Source organism: Gobio gobio (genome assembly GCF_949357685.1).
Source record: "Gobio gobio genome assembly, chromosome: 9".
Lineage (NCBI taxonomy): Eukaryota > Metazoa > Chordata > Actinopteri > Cypriniformes > Gobionidae > Gobio > Gobio gobio.
This window is the reverse complement of record NC_137115.1, coordinates 56,953,646-56,968,645: the sequence shown is the minus strand read 5'-3', so window position 1 is coordinate 56,968,645 and position 15,000 is coordinate 56,953,646. Positions and strand designations below refer to the sequence as shown.

General features: G+C 39.3%; 1 protein-coding gene across 3 annotated transcripts in view; it reads right to left on the bottom strand.

The window, feature by feature from the left end:
• Positions 1 to 15,000, bottom strand: part of fbn1 (fibrillin 1) — a 251,586-nt gene that overhangs the window by 62,580 nt on the left and 174,006 nt on the right. For all 3 annotated transcript variants that reach the window (XM_079825341.1, XM_079825340.1, XM_079825342.1), the window contains 8 exons: positions 10,811 to 10,933; positions 9,093 to 9,251; positions 8,937 to 9,008; positions 8,724 to 8,849; positions 6,053 to 6,175; positions 5,756 to 5,875; positions 167 to 283; positions 1 to 73 (listed from right to left, as the gene is read on the bottom strand). The exon at positions 1 to 73 is cut by the window's left edge and continues 53 nt beyond it. In XM_079825341.1, the coding sequence (XP_079681467.1) occupies positions 1 to 73; positions 167 to 283; positions 5,756 to 5,875; positions 6,053 to 6,175; positions 8,724 to 8,849; positions 8,937 to 9,008; positions 9,093 to 9,251; positions 10,811 to 10,933 (913 nt within the window). The remainder of the gene's footprint in view (positions 74 to 166; positions 284 to 5,755; positions 5,876 to 6,052; positions 6,176 to 8,723; positions 8,850 to 8,936; positions 9,009 to 9,092; positions 9,252 to 10,810; positions 10,934 to 15,000) is intronic.

Here is a 15,000-nt window from a genome sequence, read left to right as displayed (position 1 = left end):
ACAAACGAGCCCACCGTGTTGATGCAGTTTCCGTTGCGACACAAGCCTCGGATCGACGTGCACTCGTCTGTGTCTGAACACACAAAACAGAGCCGTTAACACACAACCACACGCCTGTCTGCTGTACAACTAATGTGTGTGTGTGTGTGTGTGTGTGTGTGTTTACCGATGCAGTCGTTGTTGTGTGACAGCTGGAATCCTGGGTAACACAAGCAGTTGTAGGAGCCCACAGTGTTCTTACAGGTTCCATTTCCACACGGCTGACGCTCACACTCGTCCACGTCTGGACACAGACAGACGGTCAGACAGACGGGTAGACAGACAGACGGTCAGTTAATCATGAACACAGACAGACGGTCAGACAGACAGACGGTCAATTAGTCATGAACAAAGATGGTCAGTTAGTCATGAACACAGACAGACGGTCAGTTAGTCATGAACACAGACAGACGGTCAGTTAGTCATGAACGCAGACAGATGGTCAGTTAGTCATGAACACAGACAGACGGTCAGTTAGTCATGAACACAGACAGACGGTCAGTTAGTCATAAACACAGACAGATGGTCAGTTAGTCATGAACACAGACAGATGGTCAGTTAGTCATGAACACAGACGGTCAGTTAGTCATGAACACAGACAGACGGTCAGTTAGTCATGAACACAGATGGTCAGTTAGTCATGAACACAGACAGACGGTCAGTTAGTCATGAACAGAAACAGACGGTCAGTTAGTCATGAACACAGACAGATGGTCAGTTAGTCATGAACACAGATGGTCAGTTAGTCATGAACACAGACGGTCAGTTAGTCATGAACACAGACAGACGGTCAGTTAGTCATGAACACAGACGGTCAGTTAGTCATGAACACAGACAGACGGTCAGTTAGTCATGAACACAGACAGACGGTCAGTTAGTCATGAACGCAGACAGATGGTCAGTTAGTCATGAACACAGACAGACGGTCAGTTAGTCATGAACACAGACAGACGGTCAGTTAGTCATAAACACAGACAGATGGTCAGTTAGTCATGAACACAGACAGATGGTCAGTTAGTCATGAACACAGACGGTCAGTTAGTCATGAACACAGACAGACGGTCAGTTAGTCATGAACACAGATGGTCAGTTAGTCATGAACACAGACAGACGGTCAGTTAGTCATGAACACAGACAGACGGTCAGTTAGTCATGAACACAGACGGTCAGTTAGTCATGAACACAGACAGATGGTCAGTAAGTCATGAACACAGACAGATGGTCAGTTAGTCATGAACACAGACAGACGGTCAGTTAGTCATGAACACAGACAGATGGTCAGTTAGTCATGAACACAGACAGATGGTCAGTTAGTCATGAACACAGACAGACGGTCAGTTAGTCATGAACACAGACGGTCAGTTAGTCATGAACACAGACAGATGGTCAGTAAGTCATGAACACAGACAGATGGTCAGTTAGTCATGAACACAGACGGTCAGTTAGTCATGAACACAGACAGATGGTCAGTTAGTCATGAACACAGACGGTCAGTTAGTCATGAACACAGACGGTCAGTTAGTCATGAACACAGACAGACGGTCAGTTAGTCATGAACACAGACGGTCAGTTAGTCATGAACACAGACAGACGGTCAGTTAGTCATGAACACAGACAGATGGTCAGTTAGTCATGAACACAGACAGATGGTCAGTTAGTCATGAACACAGACAGATGGTCAGTTAGTCATGAACACAGACAGATGGTCAGTTAGTCATGAACACAGACAGACGGTCAGTTAGTCATGAACACAGACAGATGGTCAGTTAGTCATGAACACAGACAGATGGTCAGTTAGTCATGAACACAGACAGATGGTCAGTTAGTCATGAACACAGACGGTCAGTTAGTCATGAACACAGACGGTCAGTTAGTCATGAACACAGACAGACGGTCAGTTAGTCATGAACACAGACGGTCAGTTAGTCATGAACACAGACAGACGGTCAGTTAGTCATGAACACAGACAGATGGTCAGTTAGTCATGAACACAGACAGATGGTCAGTTAGTCATGAACACAGACAGATGGTCAGTTAGTCATGAACACAGACAGATGGTCAGTTAGTCATGAACACAGACAGACGGTCAGTTAGTCATGAACACAGACAGATGGTCAGTTAGTCATGAACACAGACAGATGGTCAGTTAGTCATGAACACAGACAGATGGTCAGTTAGTCATGAACACAGACAGATGGTCAGTTAGTCATGAACACAGACAGATGGTCAGTAAGTCATGAACACAGACAGATGGTCAGTTAGTCATGAACACAGACAGATGGTCAGTTAGTCATGAACACAGACAGATGGTCAGTTAGTCATGAACACAGACAGATGGTCAGTAAGTCATGAACACAGACAGATGGTCAGTTAGTCATGAACACAGACAGATGGTCAGTTAGTCATGAACACAGACAGACAGTCAGTTAGTCATGAACACAGACAGATGGTCAGTTAGTCATGAACACAGACAGATGGTCAGTTAGTCATGAACACAGACAGATGGTCAGTTAGTCATGAACACAGACAGATGGTCAGTTAGTCATGAACACAGACAGATGGTCAGTTAGTCATGAACACAAACAGACGGTCAGTTAGTCATGAACACAGACAGATGGTCAGTTAGTCATGAACACAGACAGGTGGTCAGTTAGTCATGAACACAGACAGATGGTCAGTTAGTCATGAACACAGACAGATGGTCAGTTAGTCATGAATACAGACAGATGGTCAGTTAGTCATGAACACAGACAGATGGTCAGTTAGTCATGAACACAGACAGACGGTCAGTTAGTCATGAACACAGACGGTCAGTTAGTCATGAATACAGACAGATGGTCAGTTAGTCATGAACACAGACAGATGGTCAGTTAGTCATGAACACAGACAGACGGTCAGTTAGTCATGAACAGAAACAGATGGTCAGTTAGTCATGAACACAGACAGATGGTCAGTAAGTCATGAACACAGACAGACAGTCAGTTAGTCATGAACACAGACAGATGGTCAGTTAGTCATGAACACAGACAGATGGTCAGTTAGTCATGAACACAGACAGACGGTCAGTTAGTCATGAACACAGACGGTCAGTTAGTCATGAATACAGACAGATGGTCAGTTAGTCATGAACACAGACAGATGGTCAGTTAGTCATGAACACAGACAGACGGTCAGTTAGTCATGAACAGAAACAGATGGTCAGTTAGTCATGAACACAGACAGATGGTCAGTAAGTCATGAACACAGACAGATGGTCAGTTAGTCATGAACACAGACAGATGGTCAGTTAGTCATGAACACAGACAGACGGTCAGTTAGTCATGAATACGGACAGAGGGTCAGTTAGTCATGAACACAGACAGACGGTCAGTTAGTCATGAACACGGACAGAGGGTCAGTTAGTCATGAACACAGACAGACGGTCAGTTAGTCATGAACACAGACAGATGGTCAGTTAGTCATGAACACAGACAGACGGTCAGTTAGTCATGAACACAGACAGACGGTCAGTTAGTCATGAACACAGACAGACGGTCAGTTAGTCATGAACACAGACAGATGGTCAGTTAGTCATGAACACAGACAGACGGTCAGTTAGTCATGAACACAGACAGATGGTCAGTTAGTCATGAACACAGACAGACGGTCAGTTAGTCATGAACACAGACAGACGGTCAGTTAGTCATGAACACAGACAGACGGTCAGTTAGTCATGAACACAGACAGATGGTCAGTTAGTCATGAACACAGACAGATGGTCAGTTAGTCATGAACACAGACAGATGGTCAGTTAGTCATGAACACAGACAGATGGTCAGTTAGTCATGAACACAGACAGACGGTCAGTTAGTCATGAACACAGACAGACGGTCAGTTAGTCATGAACACAGACAGACGGTCAGTTAGTCATGAACACAGACAGACGGTCAGTTAGTCATGAACACAGACAGACGGTCAGTTAGTCATGAACACAGACAGACGGTCAGTTAGTCATGAATACAGACGGTCAGACAGACAGACAGATGGTCAGTTAGTCATGAACACAGACAGATGGTCCGTTAGTAATGAATACAGACAGATGGTCAGTTAGTCATGAACAGAAACAGATGGTCAGTTAGTCATGAACACAGACAGATGGTCAGTAAGTCATGAACACAGACAGATGGTCAGTTAGTCATGAACACAGACAGATGGTCAGTTAGTCATGAACACAGACAGACGGTCAGTTAGTCATGAACACGGACAGAGGGTCAGTTAGTCATGAACACAGACAGACGGTCAGTTAGTCATGAACACAGACAGATGGTCAGTTAGTCATGGACACAGACAGACGGTCAGTTAGTCATGAACACAGACAGATGGTCAGTTAGTCATGAACACAGACAGACGGTCAGTTAGTCATGAACACAGACAGACGGTCAGTTAGTCATGAACACAGACAGACGGTCAGTTAGTCATGAACACAGACAGATGGTCAGTTAGTCATGAACACAGACAGACGGTCAGTTAGTCATGAACACAGACAGATGGTCAGTTAGTCATGAACACAGACAGACGGTCAGTTAGTCATGAACACAGACAGATGGTCAGTTAGTCATGAACACAGACAGACGGTCAGTTAGTCATGAACACAGACAGACGGTCAGTTAGTCATGAACACAGACAGACGGTCAGTTAGTCATGAACACAGACAGATGGTCAGTTAGTCATGAACACAGACAGATGGTCAGTTAGTCATGAACACAGACAGATGGTCAGTTAGTCATGAACACAGACAGACGGTCAGTTAGTCATGAACACAGACAGATGGTCAGTTAGTCATGAACACAGACAGACGGTCAGTTAGTCATGAACACAGACAGATGGTCAGTTAGTCATGAACACAGACAGATGGTCAGTTAATCATGAACACAGACAGACGGTCAGTTAGTCATGAACACAGACAGACGGTCAGTTAGTCATGAACACAGACAGACGGTCAGTTAGTCATGAACACAGACAGATGGTCAGTTAGTCATGAACAGTAAGTCATGAACACAGACAGACGGTCAGTTAATCATGAACACAGACAGACGGTCAGTTAGTCATGAACACAGACAGACGGTCAGTTAGTCATGAATACAGACGGTCAGACAGACAGACAGACGGTCAGTTAGTCATGAACACAGACAGACGGTCAGTTAGTCATGAACACAGACAGACGGTCAGTTAGTCATGAACAGTAAGTCATGAACACAGACAGACGGTCAGTTAGTCATGAACACAGACAGACGGTCAGTTAGTCATGAACACAGACAGACGGTCAGTTAGTCATGAACACAGACAGACGGTCAGTTAGTCATGAATACAGACGGTCAGACAGACAGACAGATGGTCAGTTAGTCATGAACACAGACAGATGGTCCGTTAGTCATGAATACAGACAGATGGTCAGTTAGTCATGAACACAGACAGACGGTCAGTTAGTCATGAACACAGACAGACGGTCAGTTAGTCATGAACACAGACAGACGGTCAGTTAGTCATGAACACAGACAGATGGTCAGTTAGTCATGAACACAGATGGTCAGTTAGTCATGAACACAGACAGACGGTCAGTTAGTCATGAACACAGACGGTCAGACATACAGACAGACAGATGGTCAGTTAGTCATGAACACAGACAGACGGTCAGACAGACAGACAGACAGACAGGTATGTGAGGCTGATCTCTCACCAATACACAGGTCTGGGGTGGATGTGAAGCCATTGGGGCAGAGGCAGCGGTAACTCCCCACCATGTCAATACACTGACCCGGACTGCAGATGTTTGGATTCTCAACACACTCATTACGATCTGAGAGAGAAGAGTCAGACACCATCATCACCATCATCATCACATCACAAAGCTGATCTGAGCTGTTTTAAACATGTGACATGTTTCTGCTGGTTTCCTGTTGAGGCTGAGAGCGGCTGTTTCTTCATGTTCTGGTAACTTTGATATGTGAGTAGTCATGAGACGGGCCGGACTCACCGACACACTGCTGGGTGGGAGTCTGCCGGTATCCAGGTTTACACTCACAGCGGAAACTTCCAGGAACGTTCAGACAGACAGCTTTCTGCTGACACACCGGCCCGTTCTGACACTCGTCAATATCTGCACACACACACACACACACACACACACACACACACACACACACACACACACACACACACACACACACACACACACACACACACACACACACACACACACACACACACACACAAACACACAAACACACTTAACATCATACAAAGAGCATTTCATTTGCAGGGATAACTATAATTATAACTATATTGTTAATGTCAATCATTAACGATAACTATAATGATGACTATAACATCAATCATTAACGATAACTATAATTATAACTATAACTACTATAATGTCAATCATTAACGATAACTATAATGATAACTATAATGTCAATCATTAACAATAACTATAACAATAACTATAACGTCAATTATTAACGATAACTATAATTATAACTATAACTACTATAATGTCAATCATTAACGATAACAATAACTATAATTATAACTATAATGTCAATCATTAACGATAACTATAACATCAATCATTAATGATAACTATAATTATAACTATAGCTATAATGTCAATCATTAACGATAACGATAATGATAACTATAACGTCAACCATTAACGATAACTATAATTATAACTATAACTACTATAATGTCAATCATTAACGATAACTATAATGATGACTATAATGTCAATCATTAACGATAACTATAATGATGACTATAATGTCAATCATTAACGATAACTATAATTATAACTATAACTACTATAATGTCAATCATTAACGATAACTATAATGATGACTATAACGTCAATCATTAACGATAACTATAATGATAACTATAACGTCAATCATTAACGATAACTATAATGATAACTATAACGTCAATCATTAAAGATAACTATAACGTCAATCATTAACAATAACTATAATGATAACTATAACATCAATCATTAACGATAACTATAACATCAATCATTAACGATAACTATAACGATAACTATAACATCAATCATTAACGATAACAATAACGATAACTATAACATCAATCATTAACGATAACTATAACATCAATCATTAACGATAACTATAACGTCAATCATTAACGATAACTATAACGTCAATCATTAATGATAACTATAACTATTACGTCAATCGTTAACGATAACTATAACGATAACTATAGCATCAATCATTAACGATAACTGTACCAAACTAAAACTGAAATAATAATTAATAAAAACGCCAGACATTTTTTTTAAATAACAACATTTTTTAAAATGAATTTAAAAAAAGACAAAACAACAGAATTACTAAAACTTTTAAACTAAAACTACAATGAAAGCAGAATCAAATTGAATTGAAATATTAACAAAAACTATATAGTATCTCAGTGATACTAAAATAACACTATATTTATTAGTGCTGGGCATCGATTAAAAAACAACAACTAATTAATCACACTTTTTTTCTGTAATTAATCGCGATTAATCGCAAGTTTTTAATATTTTACATTTTTAATATTTTGATATTGTAATAATTTCAGTTACTCTCCAAATTAATGTATAAACAATTTAAAGACAGCATATTTTAAATATGTGTTGTATTGTCATATTTTTATGAATGAAGGCCAGTATCACTGATGTCTCTATGAAACATTAATGACGTTACATTACAGTAGAACTGAAAGATGCCAATCTCAACATTTATTAGGCTTTAAAAAACAACAACTTTTAATTTAAGTGAACTTAAAACAATCTTTATATAAACCCAAAATATTAAATGTTATATTTACCCATGGCCTTCCCTGTTATACATATACAGAAATGTAATAGTTATCTTTCTTAACTGCATAAATAATAAATTAAATATAGATGAATCATTATTAAAGCTACAATTTTCTCTGTTCCCGTTGTTCTTTGATGAGCATTAATGACATCATCATCAGTGCTACTGTCACTTTAAGAACAGCCGCGGATCTCACGCGCTGTCCCGCGCATCTCATTTCCTCACAACTCTTTAAGTTCATTTAAGACGTTATTTAACTAATTTAAGATCCTAATATGAGAATCCTCAAAATCCTCTGTTATTGTTTGTTCAAGAGCAAAAGAGAACTCGATGTGAGCAGGAAACTGACGCGAGTCTATGTGTGCGTCGAGTGTGTGTGTGTGTGTGTGTGTGTCCCTTGATTAGCTGACATGAGACGCATCCACACAGACAGGACACTGACACACACACACACACACACACACACACACACAGGACATTGGCATACAGCGCGTTCTCTTGTGTCTTGTCGCTTGGAAGCATTTACATGAATAAGAGCGTGATGATCATGTAATGCTAAGCAAAAATTGATATAAAAACGGACGCTGCGTTATTTGCGTTAAATATTTTAATTGCGTTAAGCTAAAAAAAATTATTCGCCCGCGTTAACGCGTTAATTTGCCCAGCCCTAATATATATAAATAAATAAATGGTTAGTTGCGCCCCTAAAGTTTCTAAATGCGCTCCTAAATGTTTCAACTAAGAGCACAGGTGCACCATGGGAGAAAAGTAAGCGTCAAGCCCTGTTTAACGTAAATGCCCCTCAGCGACTGGAGCTCTTACCCTCACAGATCAGCAGCTTTTCATTATAAACAAAGCCCATCGGACATTCACAGCGGAAACTGCCGATCATGTTGATACACACGCCGTTTTCACACAATCCGGAGATCTGACGGCACTCGTCGATGTCTGCGGACCACAGACACACACACATGATGGATGTGAACATGCAGACACACAACTGTGCTTTAAGTGTGTGTGTGTGTGTGTGTTTACCAGTGACTCTTCCAGTGTAGATGTCAATGATATACCCCTCCATATTACTTCCACACAGCACAGCGAACTCATCTGCAGCAGAGAAGCACGTTACGGTCATGTGTGTGTGTGTGTGTGTGTGTGTGCGTGTGAACAGAGGTGAGGTGTGTGTCTCACTGGTGTTGGAAACGGGACAGCGCTCGCAGGGTTTGTTCCAGGCCTGGCCGATGTTGTACGAGCAGCAGCAGAACTTCTTGGTAATGTTGAAGGTGAGTTCTCCATCACAGGTGGCGTTATCAGAGTAGTAGTTCCTGTAGCACAGGCTCTTCCGCATATCTGGACACACACAGTACAACAAACACGTCACAGTGTACCGCGTCAATCATTAACGATAGCTATAGCGATACATTTAATGATAAATAACATAGCTATAACGTTAATCATTAACGATAACTATAATGGCAATCATTAACGATAACTATAACATCAATCATTAACGATAACTATAATGTCAATCATTAACGATAACTATAATGTCGATCATTAACGATAACTATAATGTCGATCATTAACGATAACTATAATGTCAATCATTAACGATAGCTATAGCGATACATTTAATGATAAATAACATAGCTATAACATCAATCATTAACGATAACTATAATGGCAATCATTAACGATAACTATAACATCAATCATTAACGAAAACTATAATGTCAATCATTAACGATAACTATAATGTCGATCATTAACGATAACTATAATGTCAATCATTAACGATAACTATAATGTCGATCATTAACGATAACTATAATGTCAATTATTAACCATAACTATAACGTCAATCATTAACGATAACGATAACTATAACGTCAATCATTAACGATAACTATAATATACATAGCGTCAATCATTAACGATAACAATAACGTCAATCTTAACGATAACTATAACGTCAATCATTAGCGATAAATATAACGTCAATCATTAGCGATAACTATAACGTCAATCATTAACAATAACTATAACGTCAATCATTAAAGATAACTATAACGTCAATCATTAACGATAACTTTGATGATATCTATAGCGTCAATCATTAACTATCACGTCAATCATTAATGATAACTATAACGTCAATCGTTAACGATAACTATAATGATATCTATAGCGTCAATCATTAACGATATCTATAGCGTCAATCATTAACAATAACGTCAATCATTAACGATAACTATAATGATATCTATAGCGTCAATCATTAACGATAACTATAACGTCAATCATTAATGATAACTATAATGTCAATCATTAACGATATCTATAATAATAACTATAACATCAATCATTAACGATAACTATAACGATAACTATAAAGCCAATCATTAACGATAACTATAATAATAACTAATGTCAATCATTAATGATAACTATAATATCTATAGCGTCAATCATTAACGATAACTATAACATCAATCATTAACGATAACTATAATGATAACATAATGATAACTATAATAACTATAAAGCCAATCATTAACGATAACAATAACGTCAATCATTAACGATAACCATAATAATAACTAATGTCAATCATTAATGATAACTATAATATCTATAGCGTCAATCATTAACGATAACTATAACATCAATCATTAACGATAACTATAATGATAACAATGATAACTATAATAACTATAAAGCCAAGCATTAACGATAACAATAACGTCAATCATTAACGATAACTATAATGATAACTATAATAACTATAAAGCCAATCATTAACGTTAACAATAACGTCAATCATTAACGATAACTATAACGTCAATCGTTAACGATAACTGTAACGATGAGAGTAGCGTGTGTGTGTGTGTGTGTGTGCGGACTCTAACCCATGCAGTTGTTTCCTCCGTTGATCTGCATGTAATCCAGAGGGCAGATGCAGGTGTAGTTTCCGATGGTGTTGTAACACTCACCCGGTCCACAGATGCCAGACTGCACACACTCGTTCACATCTACACACACAACCAACAGATCTTCTCCTTCAGAGGCGCTTTAAACAGTCACACACACTTCTAACCTGCAGCGGGTCTAGATGGACTAGATGGATCTCGATGTGGAGTCTGGATGCATCAGAGCGAATGTTTCAAACTAGGGCTGTCAAAAGATTAATCGCGATTAATCGCATCCAAAATAAAAGTTTGTGTTTACTAGGGATGCCACAATTCTCAATATAATATTGAACCGTTCGGTACGGCATTCACGGTTCAATACGCGCTTGTGAATTGCGTTTTTTTCGGTTTCGCATTTAATTAATTATTTTTCTACAAATTCTATCATTTGCCTCCATCCCAATACTGAACAACACGACATACATTCACATCACAGGTCAGTGGTGGAGTTATACTCACGGAACACTAGAGTTATTCACAATCACCAAAGTTCATTATTTGCGTGCGTTTTAAAGCCTCGCCGGCGTGGTGCGCGGTTTTAACTTGCGCTTTTCCGAGCGCGCGCACTAAAAGCCTGTCAAACACGTGATTACTGGACTAAGTAGTCGTCTTACTGCGCTAATACTGTCAAATACACACAACATAAACACATAAACACAGTCGGTTATGTCTAAAGAGAAAGTAAATCTGTGTGTGTCTGTATATTAGATGTGTGCAGGTCTTTAATTGACAGCCGCGCAGCCTATAGTGAACACGCTGTCCTTAAAGGGACAGTTCACCTCTAAAATTATGTCATTATTTACTCACTCTAATATTGTTTCCAACCTGTTTTCATTTCTCGATGACAGAATTTTCATTTTTGAGTGAACTATCCCTTTAATGTTAATACAACAACAAAAGACAAAGAAAATCACTCACTGCTCTTGACTGAAGAACTAATACAGCAGCTTTAATAAGAATCAGTGTATATTTTACAGTGAAGTCTATGTAGTGTTTTATTTTTACATTCATTCATTCAATTTCATACTTAAATGCTGCTGTACAGCTCTGAGCTGCCAGTGTAAATCTTTATATATATTTATTATATTATCCAATACACTAGGAATGTGTACAAGGGTTTTTTAAGTAAAGTTTTAAGTTTAAGTAAGGTTTTTTCAATTCTTTTAAGTAAAATAAAGAAAGAGTATTGCAATAAAAAATAGTCTTTTTTCTCTTTAACCTCTTGCGGTTCCTGTTGCCTAAGAATAGAATAGCAAAAAACTGATTTGACAAGCCATCAGAACCGAACCGAAAACCGTGGTTAAAAACCGAGGTGTGTATTGAACCGTGGACTAACTGTAGTGTTGCATCCCTAGTGTTTACATAATATATGTGTGTGTACTCTGTTAATTATTATTTATATATAAATACACACACAATCATGTATATATATAAGAAATATTTGCATGTATATACTGTATATACATTTATATAATCTATAATATATTTAAATATAAATCTTTTATATATAAAAATAATATTTTTTTCTTAAATATATACATGCTTGAGTGTGTATTTATATATAAATAATAATTAACAGAGCACACACACATATATTATGTAAACACAAACTTTTATTGTGGATGCGATTAATCTTTTGACAGCCCTAATTCAAACCCATTTGTCCTGTCATCATTCATTATTACAATGGGCTCTGCCTGCTTTTGATGCAACACACCACTTGAGGTCAGTATGTGTTTATATAATGTGACTTTATCGTTAATAAGGATCATTTAGGGCCATAACTCCATTTTCTTCCACCCCAGATAGGGGATTTCATCTTTATTTTTTATTTCCTTTTAATTCCTATTATAACTGTTATACTATATATATTTTTATTTATTTTTTTCACTTATGACTATTTTAACTTAATTTCTATGTAAAGCACTTTGAATTGCCACTGTGTATGAAATGTGCTATACAAATAAACTTGCTTGCTATGTTAGGGCGTGTCTGAATCCACTTCTGCTAGTTTAACGACGGGGGAAACTGTCTGTGCTCCGGCTCATGGTCCAATAGGGCCGTCCCTCGTCTCTTCATGAGTCGTGGGTGTGTTTGGGGCGTAACGAGCAATAAACCAATCAGAGCCTCATCTCCCTTTCCCTTTAATAAACCAATCAGAGCCTCATCTCCCTTTCCCTTTAATAAACCAATCAGAGCCTCATCTCCCTTTCCCTTTAATAAACCAATCAGAGCCTCATCTCCCTTTCCCTTTAATAAACCAATCAGAGCCTCGTCTCCCTTTCCCTTTAAAAGCCATGAGAGGATTCACTGTTGACATGAGGAGAGACTGAACGCTTCTCCAGAGAGTGTGTGTGTGTGTGCTGCGCGTCCCTGTGTGTGAAATAATCAGAGTGTGTGTGTGTGTGTGTGTGTGTGTGTGCGTGTAATAATCAGAGTGTGTGTGTGTGTGTGTGTGTGTGTGTGTGTGTGTGTGTGTGTGTGCTGCTGCGCGTCCCTGTGTGTGAAAAAATCAGAGTAATCAGAGTGTGTGTGTGTGTGTAATAATCAGAGTGATTGTGTAATAATCAGAGTGTGTGTGTAATAATCAGTGTGTGTGTGTAATAATCAGAGTGTGTGTATGTGTAATAATCAGAGTGTGTGTGTGTGTGTGTAATAATCAGAGAGTGTGTGTGTGTAATAATCAGAGTGTGTATGTGTGTGTGTGTGTGTGTGTGTGTGTAATATCACAGCGTGTGTGTGTGTGTGTGTGTAATAATCAGAGTGTATGTGTGTGTGTGTGTGTGTGTGTGATAATCAGAGTGTGTGTGTAATAATCAGAGTGATTGTGTGTGTGTAATAATCAGAGAGTGTGTGTGTGTAATAATCAGAGTGTGTATGTGTGTGTGTGTGTGTGTAATATCACAGTGTGTGTGTGTGTGTTTAATAATCAGTGTGTGTGTGTGTGTGTGTGTGTGTGTTTAATAATCAGAGAGTGTGTGTGTGTGTGTGTGTGTGTGTAATAATCAGAGAATGTGTGTGTGTGTAATAATCAGAGTGTGTGTGTGTGTGTGTAATAATCAGAGTGTGTGTGTGTGTAATAATCAGAGTGTGTGTGTGTGTGTGTGTGTGTGTGTGTAATAATCAGAGTGTGTGTGTGTGTGTGTGTAATAATCAGAGTGTGTGTGTAATAATCAGAGTGTGTGTGTGTGTTTGTGTGTGTATGTGTTTGTGTGTGCTTCTGCGCGTCCCTGTGTGTGCATTTGCTATCTAAGCATTGAATGTGTCCTGATTGGCTGAGACTTGTGCTTAATTGTTAGTTTTCTGGCTGGTTTCTCTGAAAGCTTTCCATCTGCGCAGCTGCTCTGAAACTGTGTGTAAAGCACTCAGTGAGAGTGTGTGTAAAGCACTCAGTGAGAGTGTGTGTAAAGCACTCAGTGAGAGTGTGTGTAAAGCACTCAGTGAGAGTGTGTGAAAGCACTCAGTGAGAGTGTGTAAAGCACTCAGTGAGAGTGTGTGAAAGCACTCAGTGAGAGTGTGTGAAAGCACTCAGTGAGAGTGTGTGAAAGCACTCAGTGAGAGTGTGTAAAGCACTCAGTGAGAGTGTGTGAAAGCACTCAGTGAGAGTGTGTGTAAAGCACTCAGTGAGAGTGTGTAAAGCACTCAGTGAGAGTGTGTGAAAGCACTCAGTGAGAGTGTGTGAAAGCACTCAGTGAGAGTGTGTGAAAGCACTCAGTGAGAGTGTGTGAAAGCACTCAGTGAGAGTGTGTAAAGCACTCAGTGAGAGTGTGTGAAAGCACTCAGTGAGAGTGTGTAAAGCACTCAGTGAGAGTGTGTGAAAGCACTCAGTGAGAGTGTGTGAAAGCACTCAGTGAGAGTGTGTAAAGCACTCAGTGAGAGTGTGTGAAAGCACTCAGTGAGAGTGTGTGAAAGCACTCAGTGAGAGTGTGTGAAAGCACTCAGTGAGAGTGTGTAAAGCACTCAGTGAGAGTGTGTGAAAGCACTCAGTGAGAGTGTGTGAAAGCACTCAGTGAGAGTGTGTGAAAGCACTCAGTGAGTGTGTAAAGCACTCAGTGAGAGTGTGTGTAAAGCACTAAGTGAGAGTGTGTAAAGCACTCAGTGAGAGTGTGTGAAAGCACTCAGTGAGAGTG